Source organism: Dama dama, chromosome 33, assembly GCF_033118175.1.
Source record: "Dama dama isolate Ldn47 chromosome 33, ASM3311817v1, whole genome shotgun sequence".
Lineage (NCBI taxonomy): Eukaryota > Metazoa > Chordata > Mammalia > Artiodactyla > Cervidae > Dama > Dama dama.
The window spans coordinates 28073755-28098462 of NC_083713.1; the positions used below are offsets into that span (position 1 = coordinate 28073755).

General features: G+C 37.5%; 1 protein-coding gene across 4 annotated transcripts in view; it reads left to right on the forward strand.

Annotated features, from left to right (window-relative positions):
• METTL8 (methyltransferase 8, tRNA N3-cytidine) overlaps positions 1–24708 on the forward strand; it is an 81750-nt gene that overhangs the window by 21366 nt on the left and 35676 nt on the right. For 3 of the 4 annotated variants that reach the window (XM_061135106.1, XM_061135108.1, XM_061135107.1), the window contains one exon: positions 14459–14613. The exons of the other annotated variant lie outside the window; for it this stretch is intronic. In XM_061135106.1, coding sequence (XP_060991089.1) covers positions 14471–14613 — 143 coding nt within the window. In that variant the 5' untranslated portion in view covers positions 14459–14470. The remainder of the gene's footprint in view (positions 1–14458; positions 14614–24708) is intronic. 4 annotated transcript variants of the gene reach the window in all.

The window sequence follows — 24708 nt, forward strand, 5'->3', positions numbered from 1 at the left end:
AAAGATGCACTCTGTTGGCCAGACTTAGTCTCATGCTGACCTCTGAACCAGCCTCAGTGCCCACAAGTTTGGAATCTACTGATTGGCTTAGTGTAGGTTGTGCAGTCCGTCTCTGGCTTCGATAGGTCCACTGTGGCTTCTCTGCAAACTCATAGATCCCAAGTCCACGAGCTCTTGGCATTGGGAGTGAGTACTCAGGAGGCAGACAATAAATCATCATAATTTGAGTTGAGACTTCATATGGCCAGGTTATGTTGCTGACATTCGTTTACTCAAGTGTTAGTTTCCTTTCTCTCTCTCTCTCTCTTTTTTTTTTTTTTTTTTTACTGTTCCTTCTTTTCTCAAGGTCCCATACCTTCTAGCCTCTTACTTCACAGAGAAGAGAGCTTTGGGAAAGGGCTCTCTTAACAATCTGCCCTTCCACTACAAACACACCTGTTCTCACTCATCAGAAGATGAGAATGTGCTTGACAACTTACACGGGTAACTTGTTTTCTGTGTACTTCTCCCTGCCTCCCGCTTCTTGAAACTTGTTTGTTATCAATTCATCTCTTTCCAGTATCTTCCAGTCTGTTTTATTTCAAACATTGGATTATTTTTCTCTCATCCTACTAAGATACTTGGGATTCTTTGTGTCTTAACAGATATTCTTCTATCTGCCTCCGTTGTTTATTCAGGTTTTTAAAAAGTGTTTACCTAATAACCTGCTTTGTCATAGGATCCGATCGAAGATATATTACATTTAGTCATCATGTCTCTTCAGACACCTTGTGGCTCTGGCAGTTTCTCAGATTCAACTTGTTTTCGATGACCTTGACAGCTTGGGGGAATATGGTCAGGTATTTTGTTCAGTGTTCCGCAATTGGGCTTTGTCTGATGTTTTTCTCAGATTAGATTGGAGGCAAAGTGCTGTTCTCATCATATCATGTGAAGAATGTGTGTGTGCTAAGGCGCTTCAGTCATGTCTGACTCTTTGAGACCCTATGGCCTGTAGCCTGGCAGGCTCCTTCCTCTGTCCATGGCATTCTCCAGGCAAGAATCCTGGAGTGGGTCGCCGTGCCCTTTCCCAGGGGATCTTCCCAACCCAGTGATCAAACGTCCGCATTGACAGGCGGGTTCTTTCCCACTCGCGCCACCTGGGAAACGCCATATAAAGAATATATACTGTCACCCTGACTTATTGTTGATGTTAACTTCGATCACCTGACTGAGGTAGTAGTCAAGTTTCTCCACTGCAGAGTTACTCCCCCACTTCCCACACTGTGCTCTTTAGCGGAGGTAACTATGCATAGCCCGCATTTAAGGAATGAGGAGTTATGTTCCACCTCCTTGAGAGTGGAATGTCTACGTCAATTATTTTGAAAGTCTCGGAAGGTTTGTCTCTTCTTCCCCATTTACTTATTCATTTATTCAACCATTTCTGTCAATATGAACACATGGATGTTTACTTTATACTTTGGGTTATAAGTCAAAATTATTTCATTGCTCAAAGTATTTCAGCTTTGGCCTTTGGGAGCACTTTCAGGTGGCTTATGTGTCCCTTTGACACATCCTTTTTGTTGTGGGTTGTTTTTTTGTTTGTGTTTGAGCAGTTCCTTACTTTCTGGCACCATGCTACAGGCTCATTTTATATATTCCCTGCCCCAGTTCTAGCATCAGATGTTTTCTCCGAGGAGCCCTGATTGCTTTTATTAGAGAATGGTATTAGAAACCAAGATCTGGGTCCCTGGTGTGCTCGTTGCTTCAGAACTAGCAGAATAAGGAAATATATGTGTGTGTGCTAACCCTGGTTTATACACAGATCTCCAAATAGTTCTGTATGTAACATCTATATTTAGATTAACCTAAATATGAATTCATACTGATGACTTCCAATTCTAATTCATCACCATGTGAATTATTCTGGTTTTCTCCCCTCACTTATCTGTAACCTTTCACTCCTGGTGAGAAACCTGGTTCCTACCATCTGTTTCTTAATAGTCCAATTCCAGTATATTTGTATTGTAGCTTCTTCATACTGCCCTTAGTGTAACAGGTTCAACTCATTTCCAGACTTACTTAGCATCTTTTTTCAAACTATTTTGATTCCCTGAATATGTAATACCACATATTTTCACACTTCTTTGTCTTTATTTCTGCTAGTCCCTCTGTCTGAGGTGCCCTGGCTTTTATTCTTATCTCCTTGGAATGTTGTTACTCACTCTTCTAGACCCAGTACGGATGTTGACTCCACCAAGAAGCTTTCCCTAACCATAAGCAAGAGACTTAATCACTCATTCCTCTGTACTCTAATAGCACTTTATACTCACCTCTATTACACATTTAACAGGACTCTGCATCTCTTTCTTCTTCACATGGTAGTAGGATTCTTGAGGGCAGGAACCAAGAAGACTTGTCCCTGAATTTCTAATAGATCCAGTAATGGATGTTATGTTTAGCTCCTCTTGGGTGATAATTACAGAAAACCTAATAGTGGCTAAAATATATAAGGATTTATTTTTCTCATCTAGTAGGAAATCCAGAGGAAAGTCGTAACTATCATTGGTTTCCCTGTTCAGTGATACCATCAAGAACTAGGCCCTTTCTCTCTCCTGTCACAGCATCACTTTCTTTTCAGGAAAAAGGCAGAGTTGAGGGTGCCAGCAAGCTATCCTTCAACTCCTTTCTCTTCTGTATGGAAGCAAGACTTTTGCCATTTAACAGATTTCTGTCATCTAGAACAAAACTGCAAGAGCAGATGAGATGGTGAATTTTTAGGAAGGCTAATCTTTTCAGTAAGATCAAGATGTAGGAATTAAGCTCCAGGTAATCACAAGGCTACAAGGAAATCAGGGATCTGTTTTCTGTTTGATAAACGGCCTGAGGGTAGAAGACGACCAGGCTGAGAAGACTCTTGAAAACGAAAGGAGAAAAGGGGGTGATCCCCGTGGGAGCAACATCTAACTTTAATTGGTGGAAATCGCAAGCGCACCTAATGAGGAATCTAACATACTCTGTCCACCCACTCTATAATCTATAGCTTTCTATATTGCTCCCTGGAAACTTTCAGCTTTTCTGTTTTCATGTAGAAGTTGTATCACTCTTGTGAATTTTACTTTCCATTCTCTGGTGCCTTTACTGACTGTGTCATGCCTCCTATGATGTGACAGTCAAAATTTTACCTGATAGATTATGGTGCATTTTGCCTTGATTTTTTCCAAGTTATAGCTAATTATAGTTCTTTAAAATAGAGTTTGCATGGTGCTATAATCTCTGCCTACCTAAACCCCACATTGCTTTGAAATTATGGAAATACATTCATTTGGGTGCTTTTTATTCTTATTACATTTCAGATTTTTTTTTATGGATAACATTCACTTATAACTTGAATTCTTTATAATGCTCCATTTTGTTCTGGGACAGCCTTATTGATACATTAGTCCAAACATGACTGGGTAAATCTTGCCTACAGGTATAAGCATCTCCTGCTATCTAGTGTACTTAGGGTTAGAGACATTTGCAGTGAATCAGAAAGGAGAAGCCTCACTGAGAGTAGAATTCCATTAACTTCATCCATGTGAGTTTTTTACTAATAGTCATAAGGATTGGTAACACATAAAGTATGCATGTAACTTAATACCTTTTCTCAGTCCACCAAGTCTGATTACTACTTCCAGAAGTTACTGTAGTGCACAAAAATGTGAAATGCCAGGTGGGTAAGTTAAAACAGATTTCATTCTGGTCCAGCATAATGTTTTGGGAGACAAATTCCAGAGCAATTAGAACAGTATATCCTTCAGATATTGAGTATAAGGGCAGCTTTGAGATGGGTTTACATGAAGTTCCTCATACAATGTGCGAGTCCCTTAACCTCTGTGTGTGAGTGTATGCATAGTGACACGTTCAAGGGTGGCCATGCAGAGCAAACACAGCATGAGATTCCCATTTTGAAGCTGCAGCGTGACTGACGTCATAGTGTGATCAAAGTGCTCTGCAAATATTTACTGTAATTGTTCTGTTCTTGCTAATAACCTTATTTATACTTTGAAATTATAATCATCCAAAGAAAGATTAAAACAAGATGTATGTGTTGCCTGAGCTCTGCCTTACAGATGGTCACAGTTAAAGAGTTCCCTGAAATTGCCAGGGTTAATTGAAGCTTCAGTTGTCACTCAGGTATAGTTGATACTTTAATGTTTCTTACCTGTCGGCTTTCACTATTTAAAACAGTACAACAATAGCACTTTAATTTGCTTTCATTAATGGTAGCCTCTCAGGTAATGTTAGCGCAGGTTTATCTAGATGATGTTTGTTCCTCTGAATGAAACCTTTGTACCAGCTTCCCAGCTGAGAAGAAAAGCTAAATAGTTACAGAGGTAAAAACATGTATGTCTCACTAATTTATTCATTTAAAGGATGCTCAGAGCCCAGGAAACATCCAAGGGAAGTTAACTTTTAAACAAAGGGCAAGCATTTAGTGTATGATTAATGGCAGTTTCCTTCCTTGAGATTTCAGTGAGCTGAGACTACAGGGAATTATTCTTAGGGAGGCAACTCAGAGTCAGCCAAGTGCTCCACGGATAACCATTACAGAGCCGCACAAACAGCAGCACTGTCTGCTCTAGTTCTTTGGTGCTCTTCCAATAGTATTGAGATGTGAGAAAGCCGTCTTAGGCTCAAGCCTAATAGCAAAGGAAATAAGCCCTTCTTTGCTTCTACTCCTCAGCTGTGTAAAAGTAGAGGGCCAGTGAGAAGAACTGGGTGTTAACAATCTTATGTTATTTAGGTGATAGAAGCACTCTTTGCCTATATCTTGAGATTTGAGTACTGAAAAGAGAATGACTCTGCTTTCCTATATCAGGGGACTGGTGTTTGCCAGTGGCATTGCTTGCTATTTGATTAAGGCCCAAGAGAAAAAAACAGAAGTGAGAAAGATGGAGGAAAGACAGTCTGGGCCTCCTTATGTCAAGTACAACAAATTAGCAACCCCAATAAAGACTGGGGAATGAGTACTGTGATGCTTCTTGCATGTGTAGTATACGAAACTAGGATGCATATTGTATGTATATGCATAATAAAGATTTTAAAAAAATAAAAGGTAGAGTATAGGCTCTCTCATTCATCTGCTTGGGTTCAAGTTGAAGCCTTGTTAGTTTTTGGTGGGGTAACTTTAAGCATGTTGCTTTATTTCATTCTGTATGAGGTTTTACTCTGCAATATGAATATAAAAGTAGAACTACTTTGATAGGTAAATAGAGATTAAGATAATACTAAATGCTTAGAACAGGGCCTCAAGCATCGTAAATGCTTAACTTTTTAAAATTAATATTTAAATGAAAGATAAATTGGGATTGCTGGTTTACTTCCTCAAATATTTGTTCAAATTGCAAAGTATGGTATGGAGTATTTCCCTTTACTAAAATCATTTTCTTTATTTAAAAAGTACTTAAGACAATTACTCTACAAAAATAATATTTTCAAGTACTAGACACTTTTTCATGTTTGTAACATGAAATATCCTGTGTACATCTTACCTAACTGGAAGAATATGATATAGTTTGTTGGTACGGTAAGGGCTGTCAGTCTCTGTGAAAAGGGCTCCATTTTAGTGGAAAGCAAAAGCATTTAGCCACAATTTGGAGGCAGGGCAGAGATCTATTCTCTACACTTGCTTTTGCTCCAAGTGTAATATGGTGTTAATGGTGAACTCAGAAAACTTGTATTAAAACCATCTTCTCCTTGGCATGTCATATGATATATATATGTGGAATCCAAGTCATTTTATGTGTTTGGTCATTTCCTTGCATTCTAAAATGGGTGCACTCTTACCTACATCTGATAGCTGGCAGGAAGTCTGTCAGCTCTTCATGGCATACCAATGTAGTTATAGCATAATAAATGCTACTGATAATGAAATTCTGTCACTTTGATACCTGTATGAGCTTCAGTTCCTTTCTGGATCTGTTCCTTAGTAATTGCTTTAGCCACTTGACTATTCATGCTTGAGTCATGGTGTTGAGATCTCAGAGGGTCATGGCCCTAAAGCCATATTCTTTCTTGATTGTGTTTCATTTTGACCTTGACAGGACGTGAGAGGAAGAACTGTGTTATAGGATGGTGAGCTGAACGTGAGAACCTATAGGCAAAGTACGTCACAGACATACCACTTGATTATATATGGCCAAGAATTTGATATGGCAGAATTAGTTTGAGCGAAGTGAAGTAAAAGGTCAAAACCACAAACCTTTTCAAGGGCTTCCAAGAGTAAATAAAAACACTCTCAAACACCCGACAAGGATTTGTGGAGATTCTTGTTGCCTTTGTATTTCTCTGCTCTGGACTTTTGTAACTCAAACTGAATATAAGCCTTAGCAATTAAAATTGCACACCAAGACATGCCTGGAAAACTCGTGCCAGGCTTCCCCCTTTGGAATATCTGCAAGTTTTATTCCTGACAAACACTAGATAATTCGGAACTATAATGAGAAGTCCTAAGTCTGTGTGAAAACTGAATTGTAACAATGTTGCCAGTATTCAAAGCCTTATTTCATACAAGGATATTGCTTTTCCACCACATTATGCTGGTCTCATAAACAAATTGCTAAGTGTTTTCTCCTCTATTTTCTGAAAGAGTCTGTGTAGGATTGGTGTTATTTCTCCCTTAACCGTTTGATATTCATTAGTGAAGCCATCAGAGCTTCCAGTTTTCTTTGTAGGAAGGTTTTCTTGGTTTGTTTTCATTGTGGTAAAATATACATAAAATTTACTGTTGTAGCTGTTTTCAGGTGTACAGCGCAGTGGCATTCACCTTATTCACACTGTTGTACAAACATCACAGCCAGTCATCTCCAGAACTTCTTCATCTTCCCCCAGCTAAAGCTTTATATCTGTTAAACACTGAACTCTTTTTCTCCTCTTCCCAGTGCCTGACACCATCATTCTACTTTATCTCTCTATGAACTTTTGATCATTCTAGGAACTTCATATAAGAGGAATGATAAAACATTTGTCTTTTTGCAGTTGGCTTACTTCACTTGCATAATGCCTTCAAGGCTTATCAATGTTGCAGCATGTTCCAAATTCCCTTCTTTAAAGCCTGAGTAATATTCTATTTCATGTGTATATCATAAAAGGATGTCCATTCATCTTTGATGGACATTTGGATCGTTTCCACCTTTTGTCTATTGTCAATAATGTTGCTATAAATGTGGTGTGCAGTTATCTCTTTGAGTCCCCACTTTCACTTTGGTTAGGTATATATCCGGAAATAAAATTGGTAGATTGTATGGTAATTCCATATTTAATATTTTGAGGAATTGTTATACTATTTTTCACAGCAACTGTACCATTTTACATTCCCACCAGCAACTCACAGGGACTCCAGTTTCTCCATATCCTTACCAACACTTGTTAATTTCTGAGCTTTTTAAAATGTGTTTTTGTTTAGTCACTAAGTCAGGTCCTACTCTTTTTGGAACCCCATGGACTGCAGCCCATATACCCATTCTAATGGGTGTGATGTTTGCTTGCTTTTCATTATAAATTTAATTTACTTAATAAATTTAGGGCTATTTCAATTTTTTCTTGTGCTACATAAGTTATTATTGGTAAACTGTATTTTACAAGGCATTAATCCCATTTAATAAAGAAAATAAAATTGTTCACCATATCTCCCTGTTACCTTTTTCCAGGTCTATAGGGTCTATGGTGGTGTCTCCTCTTTCCTTCCTGTTACTAGAAATTTTTATTTTCTGAAACACAAATGTGTGGTATCAGTCTTGCCAGAGGTTTGTCACTTTTATTCATATTTTCAAAGAATCAAATTTTGGCCTTGATCTTTCCTATTCATTTTCTATTTCATTGATTTCTGCTTTTATTTTTGATTATTTCCTTCATTCTACATACTTTTCATCAGATTTAGTGTTTTTCTAGCTTCTTGAAATTGAAGGTGAGATCACTGATTTGAGATCTTTCTTCCTTTCTAATAAAAGCATTTAAAGCTATAAAATTTCCTCTAAACATTGCTTTAGATACATTTCATAAAATTTGGTATTTTAAGATTTGATTATGATTCAGTTCAATATACTTTCTGATTTGCCTTAAGATTTACTAACTCATGTAAATCTTGGAATCATAGGTTGTATAGAAGTACATTGCTTAACTTCAAAACATTTGAGAATTTTTCTAGATATGTTTGGATAAAAAAGCAAGAATCAGTAATCTGCTCCTTCTTTTAAATGTAAACAGAATGTTTTTTAAAAGATATACCCTACACAACACTGCACAAGACAGCTGGTGGGGTTACATTAATATGAGACAAAATAGACTTCAAGAAAATGACTATTACTCAAAATAAGGAGGGATACTTATTAATGAGAATTAATGAGTCAGTTCATCAAAAATATTAATATTTATATTGCCATTGTGGTCAGAAAGCATAGTTTATATGATTTTAATACATTGGAATTTATTAGGACTTTTTTTATACCTCACCATATATGGTCTGCCTTTGCAAATGTTCCATGTTCACTTGAAGGAATGTGTTTTCTGCTGTTATTAGTTATATTGCTCTTTCTATAAATGTCATTCAGGTTAAGTTGATAGTGTTCATATCTTCTGTGTCCTTATTGATTTTTTGATAATTTGTTTCTGAGTGCTGTTCTGTTTATTACTGAGAGAGGGCTATTAACCTCACCTAGAGTCTGTCATACAGAGGGAAGTATGTCAGAAAGAGAAAAACAAATGCTGTATTTTAACACATATATGTGGAATCTCGAAAAATGTACTTATGAGCCTATTTGCAGGGCAGGAATAGAGACACAGATGTAAAGAATGAACTTGTGAACACAGTGGAGAAAGAAGAGGGTGGGGATGAGAGAGTAGCACTGACGTATATACACTACCACGTGTAAAGTAGATAGCTGGTGGGAAGCTGCCGTGTGGTACAGGTAACTCAGCTCCGTACTCTCTGATGACCTGGGGGGGAGGATGGAAGTGGGTGTGGGAAGGAGGCTCCAGAGGAGGGGATATATGTATACTTACAGCTGATTCACGTTGTACAGCAGAAGTTAACACAACATTGTAAAGCATTTATACTCAAATTTTTAGAAGTCTCAAGTATTGCTGTGAAATGAATTTTTCCTTTTAAAATTTCTGTTTTTGCTTCATGTATTCTGAAACTCTGTTATCAGGTATATGCACATTTAGGATTGTTATGTCTTGATGAATTGGCTCATCATTATTAAGTGTACTAGTCTTTTTTTAAGTCTACTTTGTCTGTTATTATACCTCCACCGGTATTTTTCATGCAGTGTTTTCATGGTATCTCTTTTTTAATTGTAATCTATTTGTATCTTTAAAGTGCTTCTCTTATAGACAGTACAGGTATGCCCTGCTTTTTGAAAGTTTGCTTTACCTACTTCACTTTGATGAAAGACCTATATTGGTACCTGTTTTTACTAAATCAAAGAAATCTGAAGAGGATTTTCACTTATACAAAAAGAGGTGAAAAGTGAAAATAGCTTTCAGTGTTTGTTTTGCAGTGAGCTGTTGTAGAGAGGCAGTGCAAACTCTAACCATCGAGAGTGGCACCTCTGAGCTCCTTCCCTGGGAACTACACTCAACATCAAGCCACCATAGCTTTGAGCACCTTGCTTTACCTTGATTTATTTTGTGCATCTGTTAGCAAGATGTGTGCTAATTGCTTTTTTGCTTTATGCCATTTTGGCTTACAAAAGGTTTTCACAGGAATGCTCTACTTTCGGATAGTGGAGGAGACCTGTATATGGTTGAGTCTTGCTTTTTCATACAAGTTAACAACCTTTGTCTTTTAACTGGAGTCCATTTACACTTAATATAATTACAGATATGGTTGGATTTAAATATGGCATCTTGCTATTTGTTTTTTTAATTGTTCCATCTTTAGTTTAGATCTTTAGTTTCTCCTTCCTTTCCTGACTTCTTTTGGGTAATTAGAATACTTTTAGCTGTGCTTCTTTGTGCTACTTCAAATAAAATACCACTTATCCATATAATTTCATTACGCAAATAATACTTTAGTTAAACTTGTATTCAGTTCAGGGTATGCCAAAAGAGACTTAATAGAGGGTACATAATGAGAGTGGGGCTCTCTGGTGGCAGAAACAAACGTTCCTACCAAAACTCTTTTGGAAGCTGACCCTACACTTCTTTTCCATCACAAAATGGAACCATGACCCAGTAAATGTTAAGCTAACACAATAGTCACGGAGAAGGCAATGGCTCCCCACTCCAGTACTCTTGCCTGGAAAATCCCATGGATGGAGGAGCCTGGTGGGCTGCAGTCCATGGGGTTGCTAAGAGTTGGACACAGCTGAGCGACTTCACTTTCGCTTTTCACTTTCATGCACTGGAGAAGGAAATGGCAACCGACTCCAGTGTTCTTGCCTGGAGAATCCCAGGGACGGGGGAGCCTGGTGGGCTGCCGTCTTTGGGGTCGCACAGAGTCGGACACGACTGAAGCGACTTAGCAGCAGCAGCAGCAGCAGCAACACAGTAGTCAAGACATAAAGTACATATTTGTTTGTCATTGCAGTGACTCTAACTGGAGTATAGCCTGTATACTGTCACACTCTTCAGTCACTTCCTTCTTCCTCTCTACTAGGATATAAGGAGCCACCTTGAGAAATATGAAGTAACTTTCTTCCGATTAAATTTGTGTCAGACAAGCATCATTTTTGTGTAATCAAACAAGTAATTTGTGAGCAGCTTTGATACCACCCTTAGAAGTTTGCAATTTAGTTGAGAAAGCATTTATGTAGTTTTATTATGTGTTTATGTTTATTATATAAATTTACTATATATTTAGGGCTTCCTAGGTGGCTCTCCTGGAATGTGAAGTCAAGTGGGCCTTCGAAAGCATCACTGTGAACAAAGCTAGTGTGGAGGTGATAGAATTCCAGTTGAGCTATTTCAATTCCTAAAAGATGATGCTGTGAAAGTGCTGCACTCAATATGCCAGCAAATTTGGAAAACTCAGCAGTGGCCACAGGACTGGAAAAGGTCGGTTTTCATTCCAGTCCCAAAGAGAGGCAATGCCAAAAAATGTTCAAACTACTGCACAATTGCACTCATCTCACATGCTAGTAAAGTAATGCTCAAAATTCTCCAAGCCAGGCTTCAGCGATAGGTGAACAGTGAACTTCCAGATGTTCAAGCTGGTTTTAGAAAAGGCAGAGGAACCAGAGATCAAATTGCCAACATCTGCTGGATCATCAAAAAAGCAAGAGAGTTCCAGAAAAACATCTATTTCTGCTTTATTGACTATGCCAAAGCCTTTGACTGTGTGGATCACAATAAACTGTGGAAAATTCTTCAAGAGATGGGAATACCAGACCACCTGACCTGCCTCTTGAGAAACCTATATGCAGGTCAGGAAGCAACAGTTAGAACTGGACATGGAACAACAGACTGGTTCCAAACAGGAAAAGGAGAACGTCAGGGCTGTATATTGTCACCCTGCTTGTGTATCTTATATGCAGAGTACATCATGAGAAATGCTGGGTTAGAAGAAGCACAAGCCTGAATCAAGATTGCTGGGAGAAATATCAATAACCTCAGATATGCAGATGACACCACCCTTATGGCAGAAGGTGAAGAGGAACTAAAGAGCCTCTTGATGAAAGTGAAAGAGAAGAGTGAAAAAGTTGGTTTAAAGCTCAACATTCAGAAAACTAAGATCATGGCATCTGGACCCATCACTTCATGGCAAATAGATGGGGAAACAGTGGGAACAGTGTCAGACTTTATTTTTCTGGGCTCCAAAATCACTGCAGATGGTGATTGCAGCCATGAAATTAAGATGCTTACTCCTTGGAAGGAAAGTTATGACCAACTTAGCATATTAAAAAGCAGAGACATTACTTTGTCAACAAAGGTCCATCTAGTCAAGGCTATGGTTTTTCCAGTGGTCATGAATGGATGTGAGAGTTGGCCTGTGAAGAAGGCTGAACGCCGAAAAATTGATGCTTTTGAACTGTGGTGTTGGAGAAGACTCTTGAAAGTCCCTTGGACTGCAAGGAGATCCAACCAGTCCATCCTAAAGGAGATCAGTCCTAGGTGTTCATTGGAAGGACTGATGCTGAAGCTGAAACTCCAGTACTTTGGCCACCTCATGCGAAGAGTGGACTCATTGGAAAAGACCCTGATGCTGGGAGGGATTGGGGGCAGGAGAAGAAGGGGACGACAGAGGATGAGATGGCTGGATGGCATCACCGACTTGATGGACATGAGTTTGAGTAAACTCCAGGAGTTGGTGATGGACAGGGAGGCCTGGCGTGCTGCGATTCATGGGGTTGCAAAGAGTCGGACACGACTGAGTAACTGAACTGAACTGAACTGAGGTGGCTCTAGTGGTAAAGAACCCGCCTCCCAGTGCAGGAGAAGTAATACACACAGGTTCGATCACTGGGTTGAAGAGATCCCCCGGAGGAGGGTATGACAACACACTCCAGTATCCTAAGGAGATAGGAGAATCCCCTGGACAGAGGAACCTGGTGGACTGTGGCCCATCAAGGCACAAGAAGTCAGACACGACTGAAGTGACAGCATGCACATGCATGCACTGTATATTTATATAATCAAGATAAAGAGCAATGCAAGATTGTTGCAGATAATACATATATGAAATAGATAGATGTTTGTGTGGTTAATCAGAGAAGCAGCTGCCTAAGCAGGACAAATTGCCACATGTTTAGGAGCTGGCCACATCATGTTTTTTCTATGGACTAGCAGTCTGCAAGGCACACGCTTCTCTGACATTTTCCTGAATTGCCTAATACGCAATCTGGTTATAGGTTTTTGTCTCCAGCTGTCTATAGAGGTTCCTGGTCATTTATAGTGAGAGAAACTCATATCTTTTTTCCCCCCTCTCTTCCTTTTCTATATATAGTAGATACAGATAAGTATCACATGATTATTTGAAGGATTGAAATTTCATTTTGATTTTGCTTTCCTGGGCAGAAACATTTACATCATTTTATACTTTTGAACATGAATTGCCTCTTTTTCTAGGTGTAATCCATTTTTGCTCTTCAGCATACAGAAGATTTTATGAATAATATTCAGTGCAGAAAGAGAGCTCTAAAAATAATTGTGCTGGTAGGGTTTTGTTAGTCCTCTGTAGAGCAGTGGCAAGAGAAAAGAACAAAGGCACAGCAGTGGAAAGGTAGTGGTAGGCGGGGCATTTGATTTCATTTGCCTCCACCAAAGAGCTTGTATGTAGAGAAGGAAAAACAAATAAGAAACAGAAAATCTGCACTAGCTATTGAATGTTTCATTTCTCATCACTGTTAGTTACATTTAAATGGAATCATTGCAGTCTTTTTGGTGTGTATAACTAAGCCTTTTTTTTCTGGAAAGAATATCTTGAATTTTATGTTTAAAAGCACTATGAGATATTTTTGACACTCTGCAGTTTGTTTTGGAATTCACAGTCTTAAAACCTATTGACTTTCATAAGGTGGTAAAGGGTGTACAATACATGTCATTTTTATGCCTAATAGCACTTTGGATAGTATCTAATGCATATTATATATACACACCTTTTAACATCTGTTTCTACCTGACAGCTTACAGCATTTGGCTGAATGTTGTAATGAACAACTGAATGAGGGTGAAATGCCAAGCAGTGTTACAATGGATTCTTACTAGAAAAAATAAACTCTCTCGAGCTTATTTTAATACTTTTCCATAAAGATTTTAAGCTGACATATATGCTGGTACATAATTAAAGTAACATACTTTTTAAATGTTTAAGTTATTCTCCAGAAATGGAGATAGATCTGGTTAATCAAATGATATTTCTCCTTTTGAGCTGGGATTTAAGCATGCTTTTTGTACAGGGAAATCTATTTTGCAGATGGATTGATGATGATTCTTTAAAAATGTACGTATGTGTTATGATTGTTAGAATTAACTGATGGGATCTTAATATAGTATTTACTTGTTTATTTTACCAGTGTTTACATTATTCAGCTCAACCCAGAGAATGAGATTAATGTTTGTTTTCTTATTTTGCTCCTCTACTTCGGTTTTTGGTCTAGTGGTCATCAAATATTTCCCAGAAATACATTTGCATAGAATTCCCAAAGCAAAATAATAACTTTAAAAAACTTTTTAATATACAAAATCCAGATTCTGGGCTTTCATGCTTTGGCCATGTGCTAAGAGTTATATAAGCAAATACCAAAGAAAGCAAAGTTGGTCAAGGCTGTGACTTATAAAGAATGCCAGACAGTGTTGCACACTCCAGATACTCTCTTCCTTTCTCTTAAGTCTAAATGCTTCAGGAGAGAAGCTACTGTGCCCATCTTTCATTTAAAAGTGGTTCGTTTTCATGTCCTTTTTCCGTTTGTCATTCTTTTACACCAGTTTTTAGCTCTTAGGTAAATAATACATTGTTTAATCCACATTGACTAATTAGTTGTTTGAAACTTTCCAGGTACTGATTAGGATGAATGTGATTTGGAGAAATTATATTTCCTGTCCAAGGATAAGAAAAGTACCTCACAGATACCAAAGTGGTTGTCACCCAGTGGCCCCCCTGGGATCAAGGATTTTAACTGATCCAACAAAAGTTTTTGAACATAACATGTGGTGAGTTATCTTTTTAGGTGTGATATAATGTATGTACATTAAGTGTCAACAGTGTTATTATTTTCATTTAGTGCCAGAAAAAGATTTTTAAAACTCAACCCTATGTTGTTTAAGTCTAATAGCCAGGGTAATAGATCATTACTTCTATGCGTGCCAAGTCACTTCAGTTGTATCAGACTCTGCAACTCTATGGACAGTAGCCTGCCAGGCTCCTCTGTCTGTGGGACTTTCCAGGCAAGAATACTGGACTGGGTTGCCAGGTCCTCCTCCAGGGGTTCTTCCCGTCACAGGGATTGAACCTGCATCTCCTGCATTGTCAGTTGGGTTCTTTTACCACTAGTGCACGTAAGGATCTGGATCATTACTTAAGTGTTGCCCATTCTGAGTTTCTTTGGGTGTTTGCAGGCCCTCCCTGCCCACTTCTGATCCTGATTTTGCAGCGTCTCACTGAAGGGGCTTCTTTTCTGTGTAGAGCCTTCCACTTGCCTCTTTTACAGCTAAGCACCAGGGAGAACACACTGATTTGACCCAAGTTTGTGCTTTTAGGAAATCCACTCCTCTAATTGTGATGATAGACTGGTATTTATAGAGAAAACTGATAATTGGGAATACAAAGCAGCCAATTATAAGGGCTGAGTGTATTCTTACAAGGCCTAGTTCCATATAAGAACAGTTCAACAGTGCAGAATCACTTCTATTTTGGCATAGTCAGGAAGTTGTGGGGTTTTTTTTTTTTTTTCAGTTTTTTTTTAGTTTCAGCTTTATTGAGGTATAATTGGCATATTAAGGAAGGTTTAATTGGAGAAACTGAGATATTTATTCTTTCTCCAGTACCCAGTACAGTGCCAGACACATAAATATTTGTGGAATAATGCCTTAACGTAAAGCAGGAGTAAGGGCATTCCAGGTGGGTGGAAAGCCATACCCACCTAGATGAGGAAGTATAAGGCCTGTTTAGGAGAATAGGATAGTTTGCCTAAAATAAAGGCTTTTTTAGGAGATTGTAAAATGATAAAGTTGGAATGATGATAGACCAGATGTAGGTGTGGGAGCAAGATTGTGTGGTCTTAAATTCACACCTGAAGTGAAAGGTATGACAGAGTCCCTGAAGAGAAATGGCATTCATTATACATGGTATATTAAGTATTTGGTTAACAGTATATCCAGAGATCAGCAGGTATAACTAGAAGCAGGAAAGGGCCAATGAGAGGTTGTAAGGAAAGAAAAAGTAGAACTTGGTGCTTTTGTAATAAAGGAAAAGGAAACATTTGACTCTGAAGGTTTGATCCCAAATGACTAACAGAAATAGGAAAATCAAGAGGTAAATTGATTTTTAAAAATATATATATATATATTAGAAGAAAACAAATGGTTTATTTTCTTTTTTTAAAATTGAAGTATAGTGATGTACAATATTATATGTTACAGGTATAAAATATAGTGATTCACAATTTTTAAATGTTATCCTCCATTTATAGTTATAAAATATTGGCTATATTCTGTGTTGTACAATATATCCTTGTAGCTTACTTTATACATAATAGCTTGTACCTCTTAATCCTCCCCCTCCTTCTGTCTCCCCCCTGGTAACCACTCCCCCACTAGAACACTAGTTTATTCTCTATATCAAACAGGTGGTTTCTTATAAAGGTAAATATACACTTACCATATGACACAGCAATTCCATCCACTCCCAGGTATTTACCAGAATAAAGGAAAACATGTCCACATATGAATACTCATAACAGATATAGGAATTTGACAAAATAACAGTAAATTGATTTTTTATTTTGGAATAAAGATGTTGTATTTAGTTTTAGATATTTTGAATAGGTTTTGGGAGCCAGACATTCTGAGAAAAATGTCCAGAACACAGATTCTTCTGCTAGGAGGAGAGAGAGGGGTCAGGTCTGAAGATAAGAGGCTGGGTATAACATTTACAGACAAAATTGTTACCTCAGCCTTGGGTGCAGGACCTCTAGGCTAGGAAAGTAATTAATGGACTTTCTATATTGAAACAGAATATCAATTTTAAAAAGAAATAGATTGACTTTTTACTAATTAGTCCTGCGTTATACAATATGGTGGCTGCTACCCACATGTGGTAGTTGAGCATTTGAAACCTAGTTAGTCTGAATTGAGATGTGCTGTAACATTTTGAAGACTGAATACAAGTAAATTGTGAAATATTTCATTAGTAATTTTTGTACTTAATTAAATGTTAAAATGATATTATTTTGGATATATTGAGCTAAAGTATATTATTTAAATTAATTTTATTTCTTTTCACTTTTTTTAATATGGCTACTAAAAAATTTTAAATTATATATTTGGCTGACATTATACTTTCTTGTTGCTGAGTTAAACCATTTTGACTATCATCACCAATTTGAACAGTTTTATAATAGGCTATGAAATAATTGCCAAGCAGTTAAACCTCCAGAGGAACTTCTGGTTCTAGGCAAGCTCTTTGTCTGCCAAATGTTTCTGGTTGTTTGTATTTGTGTTTGTCAGTAGACTCTAGTTATTTAGTTGTCTACATCTCATTTTCTATTTGCTACCATCAGCTCTTTTGCCGAAGATTCCCGCCTGCCCTCTTAAGTTCTGTTTTGTCATAGGCTCTCAGGGAAGCAAAGGTCATCTGGTTCAGTGCTTCTCAAACACTATGGGCTAGCTTAGGGCTACTGCACAAGAATCCCTTGGGAGTTATTTCACTAGTTTTGCAGGTATGGCCCGAAAATTTGTAATTTGAAAAAGCTCTTTTAGTCATTCTTTTGAGCTACCAGGTTTAGGAATCCTTGATCCAGTCCTGCTGCTGCTGCTGCTGCTAAGTCGCTTCAGTCGTGTCCGACTCTGTGCAACCCAATAGACGGCAGCCCACCAGGCTCCGCTGCCGTCCCTGGGATTCTCCAGGCAAGAACACTGGAGTGGGCTGCCATTTCCTTCTCCAATGCATGAAAGTGAAAAGTGAAAGTGAAGTTGCTCAGTCGTGTCTGACTCTTAGCGACCCCATGGACTGCAACCCACCAGGCTCCTCTGCCAATGGGATTTTCCAGGCAAGAGTACTGGAGTGGGTTACCATTGCCTTCTCCGTGATTCAGTCCAGTGGTTTTCGAATATTTCTTCAGCAGCTGAATTTTTTTTTCCAAGTGAAATCTTAATGTAAAACCCCAATATTTAAGAGGTAAAAAACAAACTTCTTCTGAGTGAAGTGGGCATAGAGGCTTGGGACATCAACAGCTCCATCTCCCCTTTTCTCTCCCACTGCTCCCTCATTCTAGCAGCCTAGAGAAAGTTTGAAAAACCTTGATCTGGTCTCTATAGCCATCCTCTTCCATAGCATACCCCTGAAAGAGGTTATCCTGCCTGTGCCATGATACCTCTAGTGAACTCTCTCCAAAGGCAGATATGTACTGTAATAAACATAATAATAATAATTTCCTCCAAGGGAAGAGAGAAGTAGTTGCTTCACATCATCTCCGCACATCTCCCCGAGCCCCCCACCTTTTTTTGCTTGAAGAGAAGATACATAAATTAAACTGAAAATCAGAAGACTGGTTTACTTTCTCCTTACTTCAAGTACAAAGTTCTGTCTAAAAGTTCTAGCTTCCTTCCTTAGTTCTTTCTTTATATTTAAGAATAATGTTTTCTCATGCTGAATTTTTATTTTTTTAAGATTTTTTAACAATTTATTTGTTTGGCTGTGCCAGTTCTTAGTTGAAGCATGTGGGATATAGTTCCCCAACCAGGGATTGAACCCAGGCCCCTCTGCACTGGAAGCTTGGAGTTTTAACCACTGGACCACCAGGAAGTCCTTTTAAGATTTTTCTTAAAAAATACACGTCAATTTTCTCTGAGATGTGGCTCAGAATTGTGTACAGTTTATTTTTTCCTCTAGCTTCTGATTTAGTTAATAAGAACTATTTACTCTCTATATGAACCTCTTTTAAAAAGTTTTTGGAGACAGAATGAAAATAACCCTTTTTTTTTTTCAGTTTCTATATCCTGAGTAATATTTGCCCTCCAGATTCTAGAATTTGTATAACTAGTATTTACATCTGCCTATAGGTTCTTATTAATAGTTTAGTTAAGTAAATTTCACATAACACAAAGTTAACCATTTTAAGGGGAACAGTTCAGTGGCGTAAATTACATTCACGATTTTGTGCAACCAGCATCTCTGTCTAGTTCCAAAACATTTCCATTCCTCTAAAGTAAAATTCCTGATTCATTAAGCGGCTTATACGTGCGCTACATTTCCCAGCCCCCGGCAATCACCAGTCTGTGTTTTGTCTCTACGGAATTACCTCTTCTGGATATTTCGTATAAATGAGATCATACAACAAGTGGTCTTTTGGGTCCAGCTTCTTTCCCTTAGCATAAAGTCTTGGAGGTTCATCCATATTGTAGCATGTATTAGTACCTCATTCCTTTTTATGATAGAAAAATATTCCACATACAACACAATTGGTTTATCCATTCATTCACTGATGGGCATTTAAATTGTTTCTACCTTTTGGCTTTTGTGAATAGAGCTGCTGTGAACATGTGGATACATGTACTTGTTTGAGTCTTTGTTCTCAAGTATTAGAGATAATACCTAGGAATGGAATTGTGGGGTCATGTGGTAATTCTCTATTTAAATTTTGAGAAATGACCAAACTTTTCCACAGTGACCAAACCATTTTATGTTCTGCTTATAGTCTTTTATTTATATTTATTACATTTATCCATTTGGGAGCCACTGACATGAAACTATATTCAGATTGCTCGTGAGAATTGGCTCAGACATCTGTCTATATTGAGCAACTTACAGTTACTTGGAAAAATCATTTCTTATTCCATGCTATTCCTGGTTTAAGGGTATAGGAACTTTTCAGGGGGTCCCTAAAATTTATAAGGAAGCAGTAAACACTTGTATTGTCATATAACTAAATCAGCTAAGCCAGCAGCTTTCAAGGTTTTTGGCATGATCCAGTGTAAGGAGAATAGTTTACATCATGGGCCAGTACATGTACATATAACACATGCATATGTATGAAACAGGAACAGAAGTTTCCTTTACAATTTTACCATGTACTTATAGTTTCCATTTATTCTTTTCTACTCCATTTCTGTTTATTTCTCTTTTTAAGTGTAGGTAGGCTAAATTGGTTTCATGACTGACTGCAAGTGTCATGACCTTTAGTTTAAAACACTGCACTAAATAATTCTCTATAGGTCCAAGGTAGGATCTATATCCTGCAACATGAATTTCTATTATGAAACTCATTTAAATAATTGACTGTTTCTGGAATCCCACTAGAATTTAGATATCAAAAATTCTTATTATATAGTCTGAATTTTCCTTATACAGTAATTTATCATGAGAGGCAATCTAGATGTTGAAAGAGACAGTCTGTGTATATAACTTTAGGAAGTTAATCTGTGCCTCAGTTTCCTCATCTCTAAAATGGGATAATAATAGTAATGTTTACCTCATAGAGTCATTGTGAGGATTGAATCTAGTATGTAGTTGTATAACAAGTAAGCAGCATGTAAGAATTAGCTATATTATTATTACTGTTTCCTAACATTCACTTTAGTTACTTATGTGTTTGTTTCATCTTCATTATTAGACTATATGACTCTTCAGAGAAGATCTTAGCTTCTGTCTGTCCCATTGCTATACTCTCTATATTATAGGCAGTTAATAATTATATTTGAATAAGTGAATCAATGTAGAGAAACAGGAGATCCAGTTTATGTCTACTTGAAGTTTACAGCTAGTCTGAGTTAATTTTGTAGCTAAACATGGGCTTTAGAATCAAAAACATCTCAATTTAAGTCCTGAATCTACCCCTTTCCAGCTATAGGAATTTGAGCAAGTTTTTTTTCATCAAGTGTTGTGTGTGTTAAAGGAAATAAATATATAAAACACTTAGTAGGAATAAGTGCTCACTAAAAGGCATCATTCTTGATATAAGAATTGAGATATATACCAATGAATACATAAACAGTATAGGGGACTATGCAAGGTCATATAGTGAAGACAGTAAAGATCATAGGGATAGTCTTAAGAATTGGAAGAGATTTTTGAGATGGGGATATACAAGAGTCAATAAGACTTGATAGAGTAGGTAGGATTTAACCTGTGCACCAAAGGAGGAAGATTTAAACAGTGAAAATCCTTTTGTTCTAGACATTAGCACAAGCAAAGACCTGTCTTGTACACAAGGCGTTTTTCAAAGCAAAAAATAGACCAGCCCACTTGGAAGAGAGGTTTCACATTTTGAAACTGGGTAAATGGTGTGACAAAAGGAGTATTTTATGAGACTAAATCAAGCTCTGTTGTTCAGGACACTTAGAATTACCATTGTAAAACATGAAGTGGTATCTTTCTTCCCCATTTTTTTAATATTCACATGTTCCCATCACTGGGCTAGATTCTAAGGAGTACTCAGGAGAGGAGTAGGAGATGATCACTGCTCTAAAGGAGCTCTGGTCTGTTTCATGAATAAGCCTGAGTCCTCCAGGAGAGGAAGTTGGTTGAATTTGAAAACCAAAGTATTTCTCCTCCAACAAAATGAGTAAGAAATAGTAAAAAAAAAAAAAAAACAAAACCAAAAACTATACCAACAGCAACTTTAAGAGTTCAGGAACATGGACTATTAGTGACCAAGGAAGGAAACTGTAGATTCGTATGTGGCTCAGAGTGGCTCCTAACCTACCTCTGTCCCTCGGAAGCAATACTACGGAAAGATCAGCTGACAAATCGTTACTAATACTCACTAGGCAACCCTGGCAAAATTTGAGAAAAAATCCTTGAAAATAAATATTCTTACCTATTGGAGAAGAAGAGGTCTTAGCAGAGCAGGGGAAATTGTGGGTCTCACCATTTTCCAGAGTTCCATGCTGAATTGAGGGAACTGTCCAAAGCCCAGGGGAAACCACCTTAGGAATAGGGCACATCCTAACTAGGTAAATGAGACCTAGCATAGGACTTAATCTCAAAAAAGAAAAAAGCAGACCCAGACCCTCATCAAGTCTGCCCACTACTCAGTAGCGTTTCCCCTTCTCCCCCACCTCTGACACCCTCAGAGTACCAGAAGAGTGCAGAAAATACATAATACCTAGCCTTCAAACTGAAGCTTACTGAGAAAGATAAAAGAGAATTTATTTGCCAGCAAAACAGAAAGGAAAGGAGGAATGAAGGAGAAAGAACATAGCATGTACTATGGATTAGTTTGCATTTTCCAGTATTTTATGTAGAGGGAATCACAATATATGCTCTTTTTTTGTCTGACCTCTTTTACTAGGGATGATGTTTGTAGATTTATACATGTTGTTGCATATATCAATAGTCTGTTCATTTTATGGCTAATAAAATCAGAATATATAAAAAGCCCTCAAAATTCAGTTAATGAACAACCTTATAAAAATGGGCAAAATATTGAACAGACACTGTACCTAAGAACATACACAGGTAACAAGCGTATGAAAAGATACTCAAACACCATTAGTCATTAGGGAGGTGCAAATTAAAATCACAGTGAAATACTACTACATTTTTATTAGAATAACTAAAATTCAAAATACTGTACCAATACTGTTGGTGAAGATGTAGACGAACTGGAATTTTCATACACTGCTGTGGGAACATAAAACAATATAATCACTTTGGAAAACAGCTTGGCGGCTTCTTTAAAAATTAAACAGGTACCCTGTATGTGATTAAGCCATTCCATTCCTAGATGTTTATCCAAGAGAAAAGAAAGCATATATCCATACTGATACTTTTACATGATTGTTCATAGCTTTATTTGTTAATAACCAAATTTGGAAACAATGCAAATATCCATCAATAAGTAAATGAATAAACAAATTGTAATAGACGGTCAAGAATCACCTGCAATGTGTAAGACCTGGGTTCGATCTCTGGGTTGGGAAGATCCCCTGGAGGAGGGCATTGAGTGAAAGAAGATAGAAATAAATAATGTGTACTTTACTTTTACTAGACTAGAAAATGCAAACTAATCTGTAGAGGCAGATGACAGATCAGTGTTTGTTGGTGAAGCAGGAGGTGGGTGTGATGAGAAGGGTAAGCGTGGAAGGGAGGAGTTACAAAAGGGCACAAGGAAACTTTTGAGGGTGATGGATAATAGTCATTATCTAGGTTGTGGTGATGGTTTCATGAAGATTACATTTGTCAAAACTTATCAAATCGTACACTTTAAATATATGCTGTATGTCAATTATATCTCAATAAGGCTTTTAAAAATATGATTTATATCCATACATTGGAAAATAATGTAGCAGTTAATAAAAATAAGAAAGATCCATGTGTATTGATATCAAGAGTTGGTTATGATATGTCATTAAACAGGAACAAATTGCAGAAAGGTATCTCTAGTATGGCCTCATTTTTATTAAGGAATTTCTATATGTGTACTACATGTATGTTCATATCTTTGTTTTTATATACTCAGAGAAATGTCTGAAAAGGTCCACATCATACTGATAATGGTGTTTATCTCAGGGGTGGGCATGGGGATAAGAGATAGGGTAGAGATGAAACTTTATAAGCATTAGTATTATTTGCATTTTGATTTTTTAAAAAGAATGCCCCCCATACCTATTCCCATCTTATTGTCTATCTTACGGTCTTTGTTCTTTAATAATCAATTACAGCTCCTCATCTTAACAATTCTGAGTTATACCAAATCTTCATCTTCAAATCCCCAGTTCACAGGCTAATAGATACAGGTTGTCGATAAATGTTTAATGAGAGAAGTGAATTTTTTTTCCCCAGCAGCTGTGAGCTCTATTTCATTTTATGCAGAAATGGGAAGGCATTGGTTCTTTTGTGTATCTTTTGTAAGTCACACCTTCCTAAGTGAGAAACTGACCTATTAATAAAAAACAATCAATTTAAATGTTTATTACAGTCAAAAAGATAAGTGGAAATCCAGGAGTCAGAAATACAAATTAGTGTCAGTAGTAGAAAAGATTTAGTTGAAGTTAATTCAGTTATTGTCTGATATATCTATAACAGCTATATTTTATCCGCCTGAGACATTTTTTTCACAAATTAACATCTCTGAAATCAGGATATTTCTTAAAATTGATAGCATCTTACCATTGTAATTGGAAGTGTTTTTTCTTTCCTCAGTTCAGTTCAGTTCAGTCGCTCAGTCGTGTCCGACTCTTTGCGACCCCATGAATCGCAGCACGCCAGGCCTCCCTGTCCATCACCAACTCCTGGAGTTTACTCAAACTCATGTCCATCAAGTCGGTGATGCCATCCAGCCATCTCATCCTCTGTCGTCCTCTTCTCCTCCTGCCCCCAGTCCCTCCCAGCATCAGAGTCTTTTCCAATGAGTCAACTCTTTGCATGAGGTGGCCAAAGTATTGGAGTTTCAGCTTCAACATCAGTCCTTCCAATGAACACCCAGGACTGATCTCCGTTAGGATGGACTGGTTGGATCTCCTTGCAGTCCAAGGGACTCTCAAGAGTCTTCTCCAACACCGCAGTTCAAAAGCATCAATTCTTCGGCGCTCAGCCTTCTTCACAGTCCAACTCTCACATCCATACATGACCACCAGAAAAACCATAGCCTTGACTAGATGGACCTTTGTTGACAAAGTAATGTCTCTGCTTTTTAATATGCTGTCTAGGTTGGTCATAACTTTCCTTCCAAGGAGTAAGCATCTTTTAATTTCATGGCTATAATCACCATCTGCAGTTATTTTGGAGCCCAAAAAAATAAAGTCTGACACTGCTTCCACTCTTTCCCCATCTATTTCCCATGAAGTGATGGGTCCAGATGCCATAATCTTAGTTTTCTGAATGTTGAGCTTTAAGCAGAAAATAATGGTATCTTAGATTTGATGAAATAGGATAATTATAATTTCAAAGTACATAATCTTAGTTGTATACTGTTTTGAGAACTATTACACTTATTTTACTAATAGTAAAACTGAGACACAGAAAATCTAAATTACTTTCCACTGCCATACATCAAGATTAACATTTGAGTGTTTGTTATATTGTTAGAAAAGCATGAAAACCTTTTATTAGGTGGATAAATTGGCAACAGAAATAGAAAGTTGACC